The following is a 22,533-nucleotide window of genomic DNA, read 5'->3' as shown; positions in this document are numbered from 1 at the left end:
ACCCCCACTCCCACTCCCACCCCCAGTGTGACAACAAAAAATGTCCCCAGACATTGTCAAATGTTACCTAGGGGGCAAAATGACCCCCAGTTGAGAACCACTGTTGTAGCCAAAGGCATCCTAATGAATGTAAGGCTCTTTCCTTCTTAAACTCAGTGCTGCCATTTCCTGACTTTGGGTCCCTCTGAAGATAGCCACCCCTGCCTCTTTCCCAGAGTTACTTCTGGGATCAAAGTGAGATCATATGTGTGAGAAAAGCAAACACACACAAGGTGTTACTAATCATTACCAGTCTTTGATGCTGCTAATGCATTGATAACAATGTTGGAGTTTCCATCTAAGATAGTTTAATAGGCAGAGATGTTTAACTTAACAGATGGCCAAAATGGATATCAATGGAATTTTCCTTAGGCAAAGATGGTGAGGCCCATCAGCACGCTCCAACTGCTCCTCCTGCTCAAAATCCTGGTCTCTTACCTGCCCAGCCCTGAGCTGGGTCACCAATCCCTGTTCATTATCTCATAAAGCAATGGGTGCTGAGGAGTTCACCCATTGATGCTGGTATTAAAGTCCCTTTTGCCTTTAGGGAAAATATTTTCATAGCTAGAGATCTTTATATTTAGCTGCTCAAGAGAGATCAGTGTTCCTCCATCTAATACTGCATTCACAGTGTACACATCTGTGTATCTTGAGACCCACTGTGGTTAAATGAGTTCCTTTATGTGGACTTTTGCCTGGTTCTTTGGAAAAATAGCTTGAGAGATTTTTTTCCCCTAAGCCCTAGTTTTCTACCCCAAAGGGTTTGTCACTTTTGTACAAGTTGATTGACATTTCCTGAGTAAGCTGTAAACAACTTGTGGTTTGATACTTTTTGTCTGTCCCTGGGCTGCAACCTGACCTGTAATTGGTCTATTTTACACACCTTGCAGGGATTGGTCAATATATTTATGCAAATGAAGTGTCTGTGGCCTACCTAAAGGGGATTGTTCAGTCCATGGCCCTGGTGGGAGGGCCATGCCTTGAAATTGCAGGGAGTTTGCATGTGTATATAAGAAGTACTATTGGCACAGTCATTAAAGCACTTGGCTGCCAACCAAAAGGTTGACAGTTCAAACCCACCAACCTCTCTGCAGGAGAAAGATGTGGCAGTCTGCTTTCATAAAGATTACAGTCTGTCCTATAGGGTCTCTATGAGTTGAAAGTGACTTGATGGCAATGGGTTTGGTTTGTTTTTTTTTTTTTTGGTTGCCTATGTATGCAGCCAACCCCACAGAGGTTTCAGAAACAAGAAAGAAGAAAAGGAGAAAAGGCAAGAGAGACAAGAAGAGAGAAGACGCAGAGAGAGAGGAGGTGAGGAACCTCTTAAAAGAGCTGTAAACATGGATCAAGTGCTGTAACACTGAAGAGAGCGAGAGAGGCCCAGAAGGGGCCGTGTGGCAGAGCTGGTGGCAACAGGCCTAGAAGGGGCCCTGCGGTAGAGTCTGTGGTGACAGCAGACACCTGCTGCTAAGAATGCAGCTCAGAGAGCTGAACAAAGCTGCTACACTGGCTGTGAGCTGGGTCAGTTAGCAGTGGAGAGGCTGATGACAGGGAGGCTGAAGGCAGAGAGGCCTGCACCACTGAGTAGGGGTGTGCACGGCCAGGAGGAGGCCTGTCCTGAGGGGGCCAAGAGGAAGCCTATCATGAGGGGGTTGAGAAGAGGCCTGCAAGGCTGAGAGGGGGCATGCATGGCAGAGAGAAGGGCCTGCTTGGTTACATGGCTGAGAGGGGCTGCCCTGCACTGAAGAAGGGAGGGATGTGCTCTCCACTTCAGTGGAAGCTTCCAGATTTTGCCTACTTTCTTTCTGATCCTGTACCTTGTCACTTCTTTAATAAACCACTTCAATGTAAATATGGTATGTGAGTTCTCTGTGGCCATTGCAACGAAATAATTGAACCAAGCAGAGAAGTAGAGAGTGCTGTGGGGGCGACAGCTGGTGTCAGAATTGGTAAAAAGGCTGGAGAGTGGAGACATGTCTGACCTCCACTCAGAGGTGGAATATCTACTAAACAAGGTAAGCACGATGTTTACCTTGCTTACCAGATCATCCGTAGTGAACAATTTCACATTTTTTCACCACATCAAAGATGCTGCTTCTAAGTATGGCTGGAATCTGTCTTTTCCCAATCCCATAGCACCTTCATATAGAATCAAAGCCTCTTTTTAAATTTACAATCCCTGACAGGGACAGATGATCCAGTAAGCAAGGTAAGTACGGGCTTACTTGTGCTTATTTACTAATCTGTAGTGAAGTTCTTCAATACAGATGATTTGGTAAGCAAGGTCAATCTGTCCCTACCTCCACCTCACAGGAATCAGCTTTGTGCAGATGGTGATTCTCTCTCCTCCTCCTGAAGTTAGAGGACTTCAGGTGCTACTCGAACAATACACCCACGCAGTAGGAACCCTCACCAACCTCTCTTGCCTTATGGTTCCCTTCCTAGAATCAGCCAACACATCAAGACCACTTCCCCTAGGAGACCCCTGACTGCTAAAATCAGTGTCTTCAGATTCATCTCTTCTTGAACAGTTTAATTTCATCCAAGGTGTTAAGAAAGCTTACAAGGGGAGCTCATTTTTACAGAAAGGTCAGAAAGGTCTAAAGAATTGGGAGGGGAGCAGACAGGCAAGGGGCAAATGCTGTGAAAAGGACACTTGTGAAAGCAATCGGTGCATCCAATCATTTATGTCACCCACTGCTTACTATGTACCTGGCACAGTGCCAGGCACTGGGGCAAGGTGGGGAGCCAAGGCCATTTGGAGGCTGCTGCAGCCCTCAGGAGCCTCACAATCTGCTGGGGAGTATGTGGTGAACAATGAGGTTGCTCTTCTAACATTTTCCCGTATCTTGGTAGCTATCCCAATTTGTGTCCTCCCTACTCCCCATGCAGCCCATGAGCTTTAAGGGCCACTGACTCCATTTTTGAAACTCGAGTTTGGACATGTGGATCAGGCCATAGTTATAGCTTTAAAAACTGTTGCTATTGAGTGGATTCTAACTCATAGTCACCCTATAGGACAGAGTAGAACTGCCCCATAGGGTTTCCAAGGAACGGCTAGTAGATTCGAACTGCCAACATTTTGATTAGCAGCTTAGCTCTTAACCACTGCACCACCAGGGCTCCAGTTATTATTTTAGGGACTACCATATGACAATTTGGATCAATGAGACTAGAGAAGGCATTTGTTGGTGGCTTCTAGGGAAAGAAAACTCTTCGGGGGAAGAGGAGTGTGATTTGCAAAAGGGATGCCAGGAACTGCTGCAGCCCATTTATTTTCATGAAGGAGCTGAACTGAAGATTAAGTCAACACAGAGGAAGGCCAACTGAAAAGAGTTACAGGGAAATCAAGCTAGAGGGTTTGTCAAATCTCATCTGATCTATCTCTGGACTTACTGGTAGCCTGCATTAATAAAACCTCCTTAATTGTGTGTTATGGATTAAATTGTGTCTGCCCAGAATATGTGTGGGAATCCTAAACCCTATACCTGTGAATGTAATCCTGTTTGGAAGTAAGGTTTTCTTTGCTGTGTTAATTAGATCACACCTGAGTAGGGTGGCCTCTAAATCTAATCACTTCTGGTTATAAAAAGAGCAGATTAGACATAGAGATATGTGTGCACCAGGGAAGGCAGACACTACATGAGGATCTTCTATAAGCCAAGGAACCGAGGGATGACTGAGGATACCCACAAGGAAAGAATCAACATGGTCAAGACCTTGATTGGGACTTGGAGCCTCTGAAACTGTGAGGAAATAAATTTCTGTTTTTTAATGCCACCCACTCATGATATTTCTGTTACAGCAGCACTAGGAAACTAAGACATTGTATAAACCAGTTAGAACTAGATTTTCTGTTGCTTGCAACATAAACTGTCCAGATTGATGCAGAATCTGGTACCAGAAAGGAGGTGCTGCAATTAACAAGCCCTAAATGTGGGATTGGCTGAGAAGAGGTGTTAAGGCAGAGAGCAGCAAGAATATCTTCACTCAAATGTGGAAGACAGGGATGCTTCTCCAGCAAAATGGTAGTTTATGTTGGTCCTGTTTTATCCTGGGATACAGACCTTATGCTTATGCTTATTCCCATGACATTTGGGAATTTAATAGGAAATATTCGGGATGCTGGCCATCTCTGGCAATCTTCATTAAGGTCCTGAAGGTGTTGAATTTGGGAAGGAGGCCCATTTGAAAGTAGAGAGGGACAAAAATACAGCTTTGCTAAGAGAGGACCTTTCTGCCTGTTCCCTGCAATCTAAAGTGATTGGAAATTGATAAGTAAGTCCTGCTGTATTGAAAATCTGATATATCTAGCTAAAGTTAGAACACAGGCAGAAAATCAGGCTACTTAGCAGGAGAAAAATCAGGGTCCTTTAAAAACATCAATCCCAATTCCCAGGTCTCTCCCAAGCATCTTGTTTTAGGATGCCAACCTTGATAAGGGGACAGTTGGTTTATTGTGAAGATGCAGCTGGGTTATAGCTAGGGGACAGGGAGCAAGTCTGAGGTGCCTTCCCACTTCAGAGACGAAGGGAGAATCTACTAACCTGAGGACCAGGGCAGTGGGCAGGGTACAGAAGCTGGCTGCCAGCTCAAGGATTATCTCCAGTTCTAACTACCGGCCCATGGACTTTACTAGAAGAAACTCATTCAATTTTTAAGGGAGCTGAATTGCCAAAGACAGCAAACAACTATTGCCTGACTTTGCCCATCCTTAAGGGCTGTCCTTGAACTTGTACACAAGACCTATCACCCGTTGCCATTCAATCAATTACAACTCATAGTGACCCTATAGGACAGAGTAGAACTGCCCTATAGGGTTTTCAAGGCTATAATCTTTACAGAAGCTGACTGCCACATCTTCCTCCTGTGGAGCAGCTGGTGGGTTTGAACCACTGAACTTTACATTACCGGCTGAGTGCTTAACCACTGTGCCACCAGGGCTCCTTACCCACAAAAAGTGGGGTGCTAAAACAGTGACTGTCCCAGGAAGGCATTCCTCCCATGCCCACACATGTTAACAAGACAGTGGACAAAGAAGACGCACCCAAACCCAGGACTAGGGGCTGCTATATTGTCTGAGTGAGGAACTTGCTTCTCCACCAGGGCAACAAATCCTCAAGATTTCCATTCAGCAGGATATTACGTGGACCATCAACCAATGTCAACATGCTGCCCTTTCTCCCCTCTTGCAAATGGAAGTTCTTATTATAAATATTCTGTTTTCTTTCCACCATTCTTGGCTATGTTGGTGGTGTGAACGTCAGAATTTAGGCTACTAGATCAAGAGTAGACGTGATGGAGATTATGGCACATCTCCCAGAAAAATATTACCTTGGATCCAGTAACTATAGGAATCACAAGGCTGTCATCTTTTGGGGAGGGAGTGAGTCTATTTTAGCCAAGTGCAAGTATTTTTGATGATTACATAAGGCAAGAGCTTGAACGGATGTTGGGTAGTCCAAGGAGTGGATTATAGTAGGACATTATTGTGGCCCTTTTAACATTCATCTCCCCTTCTCTGGATAATAATCCTGATTTTGTTCAGGTAGCTACACCTGAACTCACAGCTCATCTGGTTTAGGGAAATCTAACTCTACATCCAGATCTAGGACTGGGACCCATGGCTCACACCTGAGCTCACACCTGAGCTCACACTGGCTGTCTTAGGGACTGGATGAAACATCTGCTTGTAGACAGATGAGTTCTCTTTTTTTCTTTTTGGTGAATTTATTGGGAGAATATGAATGCTGGAGCAGCCATGACACCACCATGAGGGGAACCAACTGAGGATGAGCCAACAAAAGGAGGAAAAGTTGAATGAATCATAGAGAAATGGAGTGGCAACCCTAATCATGCCATACTGAAGCCCACCTTACTCCTGGACTTCTGAGGGACATAATATCTTCTTTAATTTTGAGACAGTTTGTTTTCTGCTGCTTGCAGCCAAAAAGCAACTATTATACAGTGTGACAAATGCTAAAATAAAGGTATGAGAAAGTGCTGGTTGGTTAAGCGAGAAGGTAGGTTAATTAGCTAAGAGATGCGAGGTGCTTCTTTAAGCATTTAAAGTGGGAAGAGTTGGAAAGGAACCACTTGCAGTTCTTAACATAAAGCACACCCTTCTCATGAGGATTTATTTGGCTTGTCTGTGGCTATCATTACAAGTCTTCTAGCCCATCCAGGTGGGACTGGATGTCAGGACACTGCACCTGGCATCCCAAAGTCCCCAGTAAAGGTTGGGTGATGGAAGGCAGCCTGCCATCTGTCAGGCCCAGGCCGAGGGAGTTCCCCAACGTCCACTCACACTGTGAGCAGTCAGGCCCCTCCTAATCCTTTTTCCTCCCCACTGCTCTTGCAGAAGATGGATCACATGTCTCCCAAGCTGAGAGCCTTCCTTTCTGAACCTATTGGAGAAAAGGATGTTGGCCGGGTGGATGGGGTCAGCGGTGAGCTTGCAATCAATTTGGTCACCAAAGGTTTCAGCAAGGTAATTTGTTTTTTCTTTCATTTCCATCTTCTTTTCCCAGTCTCTCTTCCCCTAGTCCTGCCAAATGGCAGCCCTCCTGTCCCTGCAAGGCCACTAGAGAGAAAAGCTGTCACTTGGCAGGTGGTCACATGCTTCAGCGTGACTGACCTCTCATGCTTGGGCAGCCTCAAGGGCCCACAGATGATGGGCAAATTGCTCCTGCTCAGAGCAGCCAGGCTGGGCATGACTGACTTCGCACTCGAACACACAGAGCTGGCAGACTTGAGCCAGCCACTGGAGTCTGGGCTGAACGTCCAACCCCACTGCCATGAAGGAGCACCCATGCGTCTTGCGAGTCCCTGTTGTGGTGCCAACCAGGCGTTGGCAGGTGGAGTAACAGATCCAGTGCCTACACCAGAGTAAGGGGATGTGACTGCTAGCCCAAGAATGGCCTCAGTGATGTCCAGTGGAATCTGACCATTCTTTTCTATGTTTTCTACTTGTTTTTCTGGGGCTATTAAGAAGCTTAGGAGAAGATGGGCAACGTTCCCAAACAAAACCCAAGGAAAGTGAACCCATGTAAAGGAGACTGGGAACTCACGTGGAACATGGCATGCTGCTTCAAGATAGGGCACCAACAACAGCACAGTTAATTCCCTTTTTTTCCCCAAGTCAGTCTACACCACCAGGCAGGAGTATGTTGCAGAAACATCTAAAGAGGCTGGGAATTTCCTCTTTGGTTGCACAGTTAATAATCTGTTTGCTTTGTACCAGTACAGTGCATGGGTTGTTTCCAGGTGGCATCTGATCTGATTGGATTCTACCTTTCTGACTGACAAGCTGCTCTATGTTGTTGATGTTGTGGTTAGCTGTTATTGAGTTGGCCCCTGACTTATGATGACCCCATGCACAACAGAATGAAATGCTGATTGGTTTCATGCCATCTCCATGACTGGTTGTAGATCGGACAGTTGTGATCCATAGGGTTTACCTTCATTGGCTGATTTTCAGAAGTAGATGACCAGGTCTTTTCTCCTAGTCTGTCTTAGTCTGCAAGCTCTGCTGAAACCTGTTCAGCATCATAGCAATACACAAGCCTCCACTCACAGACGAGTGGTGGCTGCACACAATGTGCATTGGCAGAGAATTGAACCTGGGTCTCTCACATGGAAGGTGAGAATTCTACCGCTGAACCACCAACATCTCCTTTAAGCTGTTCTGTACCAGTTGTTAAATATTCTGAATATCACTCCTACCTACAAGCCATCTCAATACCCAATAGGTAATATTGTCAGGAAACTGGAGTTCCACAATTGAGGGAGATTTGATGCTTTCCTTCTAGATAGGGACCACCTCAAGGAGGTAATGAGGTTGGCAAGTCTGATTAGGGCATAAATTTTAAAATAAATAGTAAAAAAAGAAATGATTATGCACTTTACTTCTCTTTTGTGGTGTAACATAGATATGGCAAAGTGCATCAAGTGCATTAATGTGCTCAGTGCAATGAGTTCTTACACATGTACACACCCATGCACCCCCCCACCCAGATCCAACAGTCAGACACTTTCAAAATTCTGGATGGTTTCCTGATGCCCCTTACCTATAAATGGCATCCCCACTGAGAGGCAGCCACTATACTGGCTTCCACCACCACTGATTTAGTGATTCTGTAATTGCGGGGTTTTGTTTTTGTTGATGTTATTGTTCAAGTACTCATATTTTTTTTTCAGGTATAATTTAAATACAGTAAAATTCACTTTCTTTACTCTGCTGTTCTGTGGGTTTTGACAATATAGTCATTTAGCCACCGCCTTAATCAAGGTATGGAAACCTGGTGGCACAGTGATTAAGAGCTTGGCTGCTAACCAAAAGGTTGGCAGTTCGAATCCACCAGCCATTCCTTGGAAACCCTATGGGCAGTTCTACTTCATCCTATACAGTCGTTATGAGTCAGAATCAACTTGACAGCAACAGGTTTTGTTTTTTTAAATCAGGATATAGAACACTTCTCATGGTCTCAAAGGACATCCTTGTTAATTGGCCTAATAACATGTTTAGTGCCTATGTTCTACCTCCTAGTTCGATGTGTAGTGACTAGGGTCTTAAAAGCTTGCAAGGGACCATCCACGGTAAACAATTTGTCTCTATTCAACTGGAATAACAGAGGAAGAAGGAGAGTAAGGAACAGAAGGAGGAAATGGAATGTATGGCTAACTGCCTACATAAACAACTGCCTTCTTTGCTATGAGACCAGAAGAACTAGATGGTGCCCAGCTATCATTACTGAATATTTTGATCAAAGATTCCACAGAAGAATCCTGATCAACAGGTGGAAAATGCAAAACAGAATTTCAAATTCTCGTGGACTCCAGACTTCCTGGAGCTATGAAAGTTGGATGGACCCCTGAAACCTATTGCCCTGAGATAATCTTTAAATCTTAAACCAAAAATATTCCCTGAAGTCTTCTTAAAACCAAACTGTAGTTTAGCTTAAGTAGTAAAAAATGTGTGCCTGAGCATAATGCTCTTTTAAGAACTGTCTGTATGGGATCAAATTGACAACAGCAACTTGAAAGATTACATAGGAAACTTACGGGACAGTGAATTTACATTAATGGGGGAAGAACAACTCAGAAAAGGAGAGTGAGAATGGTTACACAACTTAAAGAATGTAATCAATGTCACTAAATGGCACATGTAGAAGCTGTTGAATTGGTGTATGTTTTGCTGTGTATATCCTCAACAACAAAATAAATAAATAAAATTATATTTAAAAAAAAATGTAGGCACTTCCATCACCCCAAAATATTCCCCTGAGCTCTCAGCCCCTGGCAACTACTGATTTGTTTTCTGTCCCTATAGTTTTGTCTTCTTCAGTTTAACCATATTTTGAAAGAGGATTTTAGGTGGGATAATTGGCATGTTTAAGACAAAGAAATGAATGAATAATGGAAAAATTTCAGGCATCTGAGAACTTGCCTAAATAGTGTCAGGGCTGTAGGGAAGAAGGCTGTTTTGCCTGAGAGCAGCCAAGCCTGGAATGTGCCTCTTCTTGCGTCAAGACCTCCTGGCTGGAACAGTGACCAGCATGCAGTTCCAGGCACGCTCACACCCAGAGCCACGAATTCCAGGTGCTGACCCGGGATTTCACCGTGATGCTTTGCCTTGAGACCCACATCCACCTGTGGTTTAGATGAGGGTCACCAACTCCATTGTACAAAGGAGGAAAAGGAGGCTCTAGGGAGTACGCACCTTGACCGAGGTCCCCAGTGAGGAAAAGGATCGTCATGGATTGTATCATCATAAACCATGTGAGAAGATCAGGGGCCTGGTAGTTACACCCAGGCTGAGGCTGAGGTTTGGTGGCCAGACCTCATCTCAGGGCCTGGGGCACCTTACAAGGTGAGCAGGTGCTGCAGGGCGAGGAACGGTGGGAGTAGGGCCAGGAGCAGGACAACCTGGCAGGCCAGGCTGTTGGGATCCCTTTTTTTTGTTTTTTTGTTAAACTTGGCAATGCTGCCTGGGGGATGTATATTGGGCATTGGGAGGGATGTCTTTCAGGGCTCATGTCCCCTGTCTTTGCAAGGCTCTGCTGAGGTATATGTAGCTAATTCCCAGCCTCGGTTTCTTTCCTGGGAGCAAAACATGGCCTCAGGTTTCACCATCACCCCTTACAGCGTTCCCAGCTGTGTCCCAGGGTGCTGGCTCCCCCGGCTCCTCCGCATTCTTTCTGAGGACCCGCTGGAGTGCAGAACCTCATGAGGCTGTCCCCAGACGCTTGTCTCCTCCCCTGCCACCAACCCTCTCCCTTGACGCCATGATGGGGGATGCCCGGGAGGAAGATGGGACCCCAGCCTCTGCTCTTTTCATGTGTCAGGGTGTCTGCATCAGCTCCCTGGGTTTGTGGCCCCGAGTAGAGGCAGGTGTGGAAGCGCTGCCCCCCATATAGGCCAGACTTCCATATGTTTTTCAACAGAAGGGGCCGGAAGGGGCCAGTTTCCACCCACCAGAATGTCCCTCTGGCTCACTGTTTAACTCTGGTCTTTCAAAGTGATTGTTTCTGCTGTGGCTCACTCAGGTCTCTTTAGGAGCTCAAAAGCCAAGATTTTGGCAGCATTCTCTCTGGGTTATTCTGTGTCTGTCCTTCCTTGGGTCTTTTGCCTGAAGAGCTAGATCTCTGCTAGCCAGTCCCATAGCCTCTTGCTACGTGGCCATTGAGCATTGGTCTGGGTTGAGATATGCTGTAAATATAAAATATCCACTGATTTTAAAGTCTTAGTTAAAAAAGTAAAATATCTCGTGAATAATTTTTTATTCATGTTAACAAATGAATATGATATTCTATATGTTGAAATGATATTTTGGAAGTCTGGTCTATAACAAAATATATTATTAGAATTAATTTCACCTGTTTCTTTCCCCCTTTTTACTGGGGCTACTAGAAAATTATAACCACGTATGTGGCTCACATTATATTTCTACTGGACAGCACTGGTCTAGATTTAACAGTGGAGGGGAGAAAGGAATTACTGAAAAGGAAAAATAACATTTTACACGCAGCATTCAAAGCTCTGTCTCACATTCTTGTGCGCCCACCCACCCGCTCCTACTCAGCCAGACTGTCTGTGAACCACAAACACGTATGGGAATCACCTTCTCACCAATGTGGGGCTCCTTGACATGGACTTTTATCCCCTTCCAAGGCTCCCTTTGGGGCCTCATTTGCTGCTCACCTCCTCTGCGAAGTCTTTCTTCTGCCCACCCTGGCCTAACAGGGTTAAGTATTCAATGGAAACCCATAGTTTCCTAGAGCTACCATAACAAATTACCACAAACTGTTCGGCCCAAAACCAAGAAATTTATTGTTGCACAGTTCCAAAGACTAGAAGTCTGAAATCTGGTTAAGCGCTCAGGCTGCTAACCAAAAGGTTGACAGTTCAAATCCACCAGCCGCTCCTTGGAAACCCTACCGGGCTGTTCTACTCTGTCCTACAGGGTTGCTATGAGTCAGATTCCACTCAATGACAATGAGTTTTATGGGTTCTCCCTGAAGGCTCTAGGGGAAGACCCTTCCTTGCCCTTCCCAGCTTCTAGTAGCCCCACGCGTTCCTTGGTGTAAGACAGCATAACTCCAATCTCTGCCTCTGTCTTCACCGGATCGCCTCCCCTGTGTCTCTTCTCTTGTAAGGACACCAGTCATAAAGAGATTGGCGCCCACCCTAATGATCTCGTCTTAACTAATTATATTTGCAACAATCATATTTCCAAACAAGTTGACATTCACAGGTACGGGGTTTAGGACTTTAACACATCTTTTTGGGGGACACAATTCAACCCATATAAATTGTACTGTCCGCTGTATTTTTTCCCACCCCAGCCCAAGAACTGTGCTCATTATGATATCGCAGCTTGTCTCTCATTTTCTCCCTAACGTCTTCTGGGGCAGAGGATGCGTTTATGTTCTTTGTACTCCTCCCCTCCCTAGAAAACACCACACAGGGCTGCTGGCTGGCATTCAGTGAATTCAGAAGAGTTGGTTGTGTGGGCAGCACTGTAGGGGTGGGGGATGCATTACTGTGGGGACAATTCTGGAGTTAACCTAAGCAGGGTTAAAGAAAGTTTAACATCCCAAAGGACCTGGTTTGGTCCAATGCTCTTTGCAGACACTATAAAGCCATGCCCTTGAGCCTAAGTTCTCCTCCTGGGCTTAGAGTACCAGCATGGAAGGAATGTTCTGGGTGCCTGCCTCCTCTCCAAGTTTCTTCTCATGGACACCCAGCTCATGCATTTGCTGCATGTCAGACACTGTTCCAAGTGTATCTTGCTCTGGATCCTGCATCTGGCTTGTCATCATCTGACCTCTAGTTCTTGGGACTTGAGCCAGTAGCCTGCCATCTGACCTGCCAGTTTTGGGATTCACCAGCCCCATGAGCTAACAGCCTGTCATCTGACCTGCAGATTGTGGGTTTGTCGGCCCCTGCAATCACGTGAGTCAGGAAAACCTCCAGCCTGAACACCTGACCCACAGATTTGGGACTTGTCAGTCTTCACAACTGAGTGAGCTATTTCCTTGAGATAAATCTCTCTGTGTCTATATATATCCCATTGCTGTCAATTCCGACTCATAGTGACCCTATAGGACAGAGTAGAACTGCCCCATAGGGTTTCCAAGGAGCAGCTAGTGGATTCAAACTGCCGACTTTTGGTTAGTAGCAAGGGTCTTAACCACTGCACCACCAGGGCTCCATATATACACTTCACTGGTTTTGCTTCTCTAGAGAACCCAGCTTGAGACATTTGGTTAAACTTATCTGATTAAAACGTACCTGATTTAATCATCAAGAACCCTGCCAAGGCACAAGATTTCATCTCCATTTTACCAATGGGGAAACTGAGGTAAAGTTTCAAGGTCACACGAGGAGACAGAGATGAGATTTGAATCTGGACAGACAGTCTCCAGGGTCTGGACAATAAACTGTGGTGCTGCCTGAGGAAGGTGCTCTTTTGCCGCCGCTGCTCTTACCTCTGTTACCTGCAAGGGCTCGGCTACTCTGCCTGAACTCCATCAGCTTCCTGCCTCCTCCCAGAGTCACTTGTCGCAATTGGAGAGAGGACTGAGTTCAGGACCAGAGGGCCCCAGTGTGGTCAGCCCACAGGTGAGCTACTGCTTGCCCCAGCCCCTGCTGGTTTCCTCTGCTGGGATGGGCAGTGAGGGGCTGGGCCCCCCTGCGGGATGTCTGGGCCCTGCAAGGAGTCAGTGCATAAGTTTGGGGATTACTCTACAGTAGGGTTGTCAGATAAAATAGAGGGCAACCAGTTACATTTGAATTTCGGATAAATGACAGATAATTTTTTAAAACATAAGTATGTCCCAGGGAAGGAGTCGTGGTAGTGCAATTGTTAAGCGCTTGACTGCTAACCGAAAGGTTGGTGATTCAAACCCACCCAGCAGCTCTGTGGGAGAAAGACCTGGCAATCTGCTCTCTGAAACGTTACAGCCTAGAAACCCTATGGGACAGTCCTGCTCTGTCACATGGAGTCACTACGAATTAAAATGGACTCAGCGGTAACTAACAACAACATGTCCCAGGAAGACAGGGAGGAGAAAGTAGGGGCAAAGCCCGCACTGCAGTGTACATTTGTGATAAAGACATGGAGTTTTAAACACACAATGACTGAGAGATATTGGATTTGCAAGGTTGCCACTGGCCATCCGTGGACATCAAGGCTTAAGAGCCAACGTCCAGTTGGAGAAAAACACAGGAAACTGGTTTTTGCATAACGGCCTCATGTGGCGGCTGTGTGAAGGGTGTTCACCGTAAGTGCTAGGGAGTTGGGAATTTAGGCATAGGGGCAGCGTCAGAAGCTTGAGAATAAGAGAGCTGAGAAACTCTTCTCCATGCGACAAGGCCAAGTGTCACTGTGAAGACTGAAAAACTTAATTAGTGCAGACCAGGACTGACTACATAATTTGCGGGGCCCAGTGCAAAATGAAAACATGTGGCCCTTTGTTAAAAAATTATTAGGAATTTCAAACTGGCAATAGCAGAACATTAAGGCAAGTGCAAGGCCCTTCTGAGTGTGGGGCCTCGAGTGACTATGGGGGTTGCACGCTTGTGACACCAGCCCAGGGGCTGACACTAATAGCTGCTGTTTAGCAAGGAGCTGGTCAAGGCCAGCTGGAGGGTGGTTCAGACCCCGCTTTGGGTAAGCCTCTGGGGAGTGCTTCACGATCTTTGCTGTGGTTGGGGGAGCAAGGCCTGTGGTGTCTGCCCTCGAGGCAGCCACACCACCAGGGGACAAAGCCTGCTGCCCAAAGGACCCGCCTCCTTGGCCGCTGTTCAGGGTGGTGGTAAGGTAGGAGCCCCTGCTCAGGGTTTCCGTGTTTCTACATCACCTTCTCTGCTTTGACTCAAGGAGGAAGGGGGCAGTTTCTCCTCTCTTTGGTATAGAAAGCGCTGGCTAGGGGCTTGCTTTTTGGAGCAAACAGAGACACCAAGAGGGCATGCATCAGCAGGCAGCAGGCTAGAATGGTCAGAGCCGTGATCTGGCCTCCCTCGGGATCACGGATCAGGGAAAAGCCCACAGGATGCAACAGGGAGGCAGAAGCTGGCTGGAGGACTGGCAGGGGCAACCAAAAAGAAAGCGGAGGAGGGAGCGTCAGGTTACAACTTGGCTCCAGAGGCCTAGAGATGGGCCCTACTTCTTGTTACATTCCTGGAAAGTTGGCCTCTGGTATCATGTGTCACACTTTCCCTGGTGTCCTGGCTGCTGAGCCCAGTAGGGACACGCAGACTCTGATGACTGGGGCCAGCTGGTGACAGAGGCATGACCTATAATATGGGCAGAGGCACCTTACCCACCAGACCAAAATGCAGACAGCTGGGGTGTGCAAGAATGGGGCAGAGAAAAACATGAGCTTTAACCTCCCTGACCTTTAGTGACTCCATCTGTAACATTGGGGTTAGGGTGGGTGGGAGGAGTAGATGCATCCGAACACGTCAAGTGTCAGGAGCAGTGCACAGTGTGTCACAAGTGCTCAAAAGTGCCACTTACTGTGAACTGTTAGTATTTATATTATCATTCATGTTCTCTCCCCTTGGACAGAGCTCTGTGTTTCTTGATCCTGTTATTTCCTCCTCTGCATCTCCCACTCCAAGTATAGCGACTGGCTCAATGAGAACTTAATAAATGTTTATGGTGAAATGAGTTCCTTTATGTGGCTTTTTGCCTTGGTTCTTTGGAAAAACAGCTTGAGAGCTTTTCCCCTAAGCCCTGAGAAGTTACATTTACTCTAGTTTTCTATCCCAGAGGGTTTGTCACTTTTGTCCAGGATGATTGACATTTCCTAGGTAAACTGTAAACAACTTGTGGTTTGATACTTTTTGTCTGGTCCTGGGCTGCAGCCTGCCCTGTGATTGGCCTATTTTACACACCTTGCAGGGATTGGTCAGTATACTTATGCAAATAAAGTGTCTGTGGCCTACCAAGAGGAGATTGGTCAGTTCATGGCTCTGGTGGGAGGGCCATGCCTTGAAATTGACTAGGAGTTTGCTTGTATCTGCAGCCAACCCCACAGAGGTTGGCAGACAGAAAGAGAAAGAAGACAGAAGCAGAAAGTTGAAAAGGAAAAAGAGGCAAGAAGACAGAAGCAGCAGAGAGAAAGGAGGCAAGGAACCTCCTAAAAGAGCTGTAACATGGCTCAAAGGCTGTAACACTGAAGACAATGAGAGGCCTGGAGAGGCACCTTTGGAAGAGCCAGCAGTGCCAGGCCTGGAAGGGGGCCTGCAGCAGAGTTGACAGTGACAGAAGGGAGGCCAAAGTCATAGAGGCCTGTCCTGAGGGAGTCGAGAGGAAGCCTGTCCTGAGGGGACTGAGAGGAGGCCTGTCCTGAGGGGGCTAAGAGGAAGCATATCCTGAGGGGCCTGAGAAGAGGCCTGTCCTGAGGGGGCCAAGAGGAGGCCTGCACAGTGGAGAAGGGGTTTGCATGGCAGAGAGAAGGGCCTGCTTGCTTGCACGGCTGAGGGGAGCTGAGAGAGCTGTCTTGCACTGAAGAAAGGAGGGATATGCTCTCCACTTCAAGGGAGACTTCCAGACTTTGCCTACATGCTTCCTGATCCTGGATCCCGAATTGTAGCTTGTTGCTCCTGATCCCAAGTTGTACCCTGTTACTTCTTTAATAAACCTCTTAAGTGTAAGTTTTGGTCTGTGAGTTCCGTGTGGTCACTGCAATGAATTATCAAACCCAGCAGAGAAGTAGAGAGTGTCCCAGACAAGACAGCTGGTATCAGAATTGGTGAAAAAGTTTGCAGAGTAGAAGTATGTCTGACCTCCACCACACAGGAATCAGCCCTGGGCTGATCTTGATTCTCATTATCCCTTCTGAAGTTAAACAGGTTCTGGTGCTACTACCACCGTTTTACAATGTTCATTAAAAAAAAAAAAAAAGCGAAGTTAAAAACATCTCTGTAAAATCCAACACTGAGAATAAGGGCATATCAATAAAGTAAAAAGGAGATAATTTTAAGTAACTGTAAACCAAAACCAAACCCACTGCCCTCAAGTTGATTCCAACTCGTAGCGACAATATAGGACAGTGTAGAACTGCCCCATAGGGTTTTCAAGGCTGTAATCCTTCCAGAAGCAGACTGCCACATCTTTCTTCCACGGAGTGGCTGGTGTGTTTGAACCACCAACCCTTCAATTAGCAGCCGAACACTTTAATCACTGTGCCACTACGACTCACGAAGAAACTATACTACTTTTTAAAATAGATCATAGAAATAATGGTTTAAATCACCATGAAATCTTGACTTTTTTTCTATCTTCAACAACTGGACCATGACTAAAAATAAAAACCCCAAGGCTCCATGCTCGGGTATATTTTATGACTGGGATTCTGCTTTTATTTGAGTTTCTTTTTTAAAAATATATTCTCTTTGGTTAAAATCACATTTGCTTTGTTTTATGTAACCTAAAGTAAATGGACACCAGCAGGTTTTCCTGGAAAGGACCCAGACCTTGCAGGCGTCAACACCGGTTTTTGATCATTCCAGGTGGGAGAGCCCACACCAGCGCTGAGAGATGGTATTTTACCATGACCTGAAAGCTCTGGGTCCACCAGCTGGTGCTTGGCTAATTTATGGCTACATGGTCTCAGTGGTCCCTTTCTCTGCCTGATCCTTGCTCCTTGTCAATCATATTGTGATAAAATTGTAAAAGATAAATGAAAATCTGTGGGAGCAAGTAATCAGAAAACAATGATATCCCCTGAAGTCTTCATAAAACCAAAATTGGTTTAGCTTAACTAGTAAAGAATGTTTGCCTTGAGCATTATGTTCTTTTAAGATCCACCTATATGGGATCAAATTGACAATAGCAACTCGAAAGGTTAGATAGGAACCTTAGAGGGCAATGAGTTTATGTTAATGAGGGAGGCACAACTCAGGAAAGGAGGGTAAGAATGGTTGCACAACCCAAAGAATGTAATCAATGTCACTGAGCTGTACATGTAGAATCTTGAAAATAAATAAATAAAACTATGGAATATCATGAAGCATTGGGGTTCAGCGGTAGAATGTCCACCTTCCATATGGGAGATCTGGGTTCGATTCCCAGTCAATGCACCTCATGAGCAGCCACCACTTGTCTGTCAGTGTAAGCTTGTATGTTGCTATGATGCTGAACAGGTTTCAGTGGAGCGTCCAGACTAAGATGAACTAGGAAGACAGACCTGGCAATCTACTTCTGAAAATCAGCCAGTGAGAGCCCTATGGATCACAACAGTCCAATCTGTAACCAATTATGGGGATGGCACAGGACCTGGCAGTATTTTGTTCTGTTGTGCATGGGGTCACCATGAGTAGGGGGCCAACTCAATGGCAGCTAACAGCAACAACATGGAATACCATGTAAGTGCGCTATAGGGTCTCTGTGAGTCAGAAGCAACTTGATGGCAATGGCTATGACTCATGGTTTGTTTAATATTTATTTTACATTCATTTTTAATCTCATACCCTTCAGGAGGGAAAGATGGGCAAGGTTTAGTGTGTTTTATACCTTTTATATTCACGTAGCAGAGCTCTGTCTTCCATTACCAAAAAAAAAAAAAAAAGGCTTTGCACTTTTCTAATGCCTTCTCAAGGAGCCCTGGTGGCACAGTGGCTAAAGCACTGGGCTGCTAACGGAAAGATTGGTGGTTTCGAACCCAGCAGCCACGTCTCAGGAGAAAGATGGGGCAGTCTGCTTCCATAAAGATCTGCAACCTTGGAAACCATTTAGGGCAGTTCTACCCCATCCTACAGGGTTGCTATGACTTGGAATCGACTCGATGGCAGTGGATTTGGAATGCTTTCACATTTAATTCACTTAGTTTATTTTACTGGACACGGCAGGGCAGGTCACATTATACGCTTTGTGGAGATGAAGAAAGTGAGGCCCAGGTTCTTCAGGTTAAGTGCATTGCCTGAGCTCACACAGCTGGTTTGCGGACACAATAGATGAGAGGGTGCTTTTTATTGGCTATCCCCCACACAGTGATTTTCTACTCAGGATGACTTTGTACCCCTGGAGACATTTGATGATATCTGGAGATGGTTATGATTGACACCACTGGGGGTGCTGCTGGCATCTAATGGGTAGAGGCTAGGGATGCTGCTAAACATCCAAAATGCACAGAACAGCCCTACACCACAGAGAACGATCCAGACCAAAATGTCCATAGTGCCAAGGCTGAGAATCCCTGTGCTAGAGCAATTAGAAAAGAAATGGGGTGAGGAGCATCTCTAACTCCTTCTGTGTATGAGTGTGTTTTAAAGAGAGAAAGACTAGATCAGGGTCCTGATGGAGGCGTGCAGGCCCGGGCTATTCAAAATGTGGCCCCAGGCCAGCAACGCCCTGGGAGCTTGTTAGAAATGCAGAGTCTCACGCTGTCTTAGTCATCTAGTGCTGCTCCAACAGAATACCATGAGTGGATGGTTTTAACAAAGAGAAGTTTATTTTCTCACAGTCTAGTAGGCTACAAGTCCAAATTCAGGGTGTCAGCTCCAGAACAAGGTTTTCTCTCTCTGTCGGCTCTGGAGAAAGGTCCTTGTAATGCCTCAATCTTTCCTTGGTTTGTGTCTTAGGCTGGGTTCTCTAGAGAAGCAAAACCAGTAAAGTGTATAAATATATATAGAGAGAGATTATATCAAGGAAACAGCTCATGTGATTGTAGAGGCTAGAATGTCCCAAGTCCGTGGATCAGGGTAGAGGCCTCTCCCAAGTCACACAGCTGCAGAAGCTGGCAAGCCCGAGATTGGCAGGTCTCCCACTCACAGGCCGTGCAGATCGACGATTCCCAGGTTCGGCAGATAAGCTGACAGCTCAAGTCCCAAGAATGAGAGGTGAGACGACAGGAAGCAGCCTCAGGATCCAGAGAGAGCAAAAAGCCAGAACGTCTGCTTATATACAGATGTGGACCACACCTCCAAGGAGACTCCCTTTCATCCGATTGGCTACTCACAGTATATTCAATCACGGGAGTGATTACATTAAGACACGGAGAATCATGGCCCAGCCAAGTTGACACACAATCTTAACCATCACAGTCTGGGAGCATCTCAGCGCAGGAACCTCAGGTCCAAAGGACGTGCTCTGCTCCTGGCACTGCTTTCTTGGTGGTGTGAGGTTCCTATGTGTCTCTGCTCACTTCTCTCTTTGATATCTCAAAAGAGATTGCATTAAGACACTATTTGATCTTGTCAACCTCATCTGAATAACCTCGTCATAGTGATAGTATTTACAACACATAAGGAGATCACATATAATCTCATCATAGTGATAGAGTTTACAACACATAAGGAAATCACATCAGATTATACAATCATACAACACTGGGAATCATGACCCAGCCAAGCTGACAGATATTTTTGGGGGACACAACTCAATCCATGACGCATGCTCTACCCCAGGCCACTGAGTCAGAACCTGCCAGGTGATTCTTGTGCTCACTAAAGTTTAAGAAGGATGGGTTCTAGTTCATTCTAGGCTGGATAGCCCCTAAGCCAGCCCTCAAAGATGGGCATTGAAACTGACCAACCACACTCATTCCCAGTGAGTCAATTCTGACTCATAATCACCCTATAGTGACCCTATAGGACAGAGTAAAACTGCTCCATAGGGTTTCCAAGGCTGTAATCTTTTGGGAGCAGACTGCCACATCTTTCTTCCACAGAGTGGCTGGTGAGTTTGAACCACTGACCTTTTGGTTAGCAGCCAAGCACTTAACCACTGCACCACTAGGGCTTCTTGATTGACATTGAACTTAACGTTAAATCTTACCATGGAGTTAGTTCCCTAATCTTCGTAGCTTCCAGCTAGGGCTTTGAACACTGACAGTGTCCCCCCAAATCTGACCTGATCCCTTCTCCTCTGATTTATTTTCTATTATTTTGTTGTTCTTATTGAGAATATATACAGCAAAATGTACACCAATTCAGCATTTCTCCATGTACCATTTAATGAGATTGATTACATTCTTCAAGTTGTGCAACCATTCTCACCCTCCTTTTCTGAGTTGTTCCTCCCCCATTAACATAAACTCACTGCCCCCTAAGGTTCCTATCTAAACTTCCAAGTTGCTGTTGTCAATTTGATCCCATATAGATAGTTCTTAAAAGAGCATCATGCTCAAGGCAGACATTTTTTTTACTGGTTAAGCTAAACTATTGCTTAGTTTTAAAGAGACTTCAGGGGATATTTTTGGTTTAAGGTTTAAAGATTATCTCAGGGCAATAGTTTCATGGGTTCATCCAGCCTCCATGTCTCCAGAAAGTCTGGAGTCCATGAGAATTTGAAATTCTGTTTTGCATTTTACCACTTTTGATCAGGATTCCTTTATACCTGCTCCTTTGATTTTAAAGTGACTCCGTGTGTTTGGGCAAGGAAGCACATATCTGAGACAGTTTCATACTAACCTTTCCTGTTTTTCTCCTTGCCTTGCCCCCTCCCCTCAGGCCTACATCTTGCTGGGACAGTTCCTTCTGATGCACAAGAATGAAGCCGAGTTTCAGAGGTGGCTCATTTGCTGTTGCGGTGCCACTGAGTGTGAGGCCCAAGAGAGTTCTAATTGTCTGAAGGAGTGGTGTGCCTGCTTCCTGTAGACACAGCCCTCACAACTTCCATCGGGATAAATGATGCGTCCTTTACACTAGACCCTGGCTCAGAGTTTTTACTAGCTGTTGTTTTTTATTAATTTTATTTTAATGATACATGCTCATTTTAAAAAAAGTAGTTCAAGAATATCAATAAGTACAAACACAAGAAAAATTACCCAAATTCCACTGCCCAGAAACAACTGTCATTTACCTTAGGTGAATATCATACGAATATATCTCAGCATAAATTTATATAAAAGAAGGGATAAAACCAAAACCTGTTGCTGTTGAGCTGATTCCGACTCATAGCGACCCTATAGGACAGAGTCGGAGCCCTGGTGGTGCAGTGCTTACGAGCTCAGCTGCTAACCAAAACGTTGGTAGTTGGAATCCACCAGCCACTCTTTGGAAACCCTATGGTAGGCAGTTCTTCTCTGTCCTATGGGGTCGCTATGAGCTGGAGTCGACTCGACGGCAACAGGTTTGATTTTTGGTTTTGGTTTACGACTGAGTAGAACTGCTTCATAGGACTTCCAAGGAGAAGCTGGTGGATTTGAACTGCTGACCTTTTGGTTAGCAGCTGAGCTCTTAACCATTATGCCACCAGGACTCCAAAAGGAAGGATAATTTTATAAAAAATGGGAATTATTCTACACAGGCTTAATTTCTTTTTAATTCAGTGCATTAATTATCTATTGCTGCATAACAAATATCCCCAAAATGTAGCAGCTTAAAACGATAAATAATACTGTTGCCTCACATAGTTTCAGAGGATCAAGAATCTGAGAGTTGCTTTGCTGGATGGTTATAGCTCTGCATCTCTCATGAGGCTGCAAACTGTCGGCTGGGACTGCAGTCATCTGAAAGTTGTACTGGACTAGAGGATCCACTTTTAAGATGGCTGTTGGCAGGAGGCAACACTCAGTTCCTTACATATGGGCCTCTGTGTCGGGCTGCTCAAGGGGTAGCATCTAGCTTCCCCCAATGTGAGTGATCCAAAAGAGCGAGAGAGCAAGCAGGAAGCCACAATGCCTCTTATGACCTAGTCTGTGAATCACACAGCATCCTTTCTGCCTTATTCTACTCATTAGAAGCAAGTCAAAAAGTCCTCAAGGGAAGGAGAATTAAGCTCCTTTTCTAGAAATAGTAAATAATATGTAGACATATTTCTAAAGCCATCACAGTCAGATTTTTTAGATATGATTTACATACAGTAAAGCTCAACTTTTTAAAGTGTTCTATGAATTTTGACAAATGTATAGTTATGTAAACATCACTGAAATCCAGATGTGGAACACTTCCAAGACCTCAAAATTTCCCTACTGCTTCTCCCTCAGTCCCCATCCCCTGGCAACCATGGATCATTTTTCTGTCATAGTTTTCACTTTT

At 45.5% G+C, this 22,533-nt stretch overlaps 1 protein-coding gene across 1 annotated transcript; it reads left to right on the top strand.

The window, feature by feature from the left end:
* Positions 1-6,401: 6,401 nt before the first annotated feature.
* Positions 6,402-21,162, top strand: BANF2 (BANF family member 2). Its single transcript, XM_004376446.1, has 2 exons — positions 6,402-6,529; positions 21,004-21,162. Exons 1-2 carry the CDS (start codon positions 6,404-6,406, stop codon positions 21,148-21,150), a joined length of 273 nt encoding a protein of 90 aa, XP_004376503.1. The 5' UTR covers positions 6,402-6,403; the 3' UTR covers positions 21,151-21,162.
* The last annotated feature ends 1,371 nt before the right edge of the window (positions 21,163-22,533 follow it).

Source organism: Trichechus manatus, unplaced genomic scaffold (genome assembly GCF_000243295.1).
Source record: "Trichechus manatus latirostris isolate Lorelei unplaced genomic scaffold, TriManLat1.0 scaffold00042, whole genome shotgun sequence".
In the NCBI taxonomy this organism is placed as follows: Eukaryota; Metazoa; Chordata; class Mammalia; order Sirenia; family Trichechidae; genus Trichechus; species Trichechus manatus.
Note: the sequence above shows the minus strand (reverse complement) of the source record. Positions and strands in the feature narration are given on the sequence as shown.

What these genes read in the sequence shown, in the direction of transcription:
- BANF2 (XM_004376446.1), top strand. Translation starts at nt 6,404, where the DNA reads ATGGATCACATGTCTCCCAAGCTGAGAGCCTTCCTTTCTGAACCTATT. An exon ending in TCACCAAAGGTTTCAGCAAG is followed by an intron (nt 6,530 to 21,003) that starts GTAATTTGTTTT and finishes CCCTCCCCTCAG; the next exon opens with GCCTACATCTTGCTGGGACA.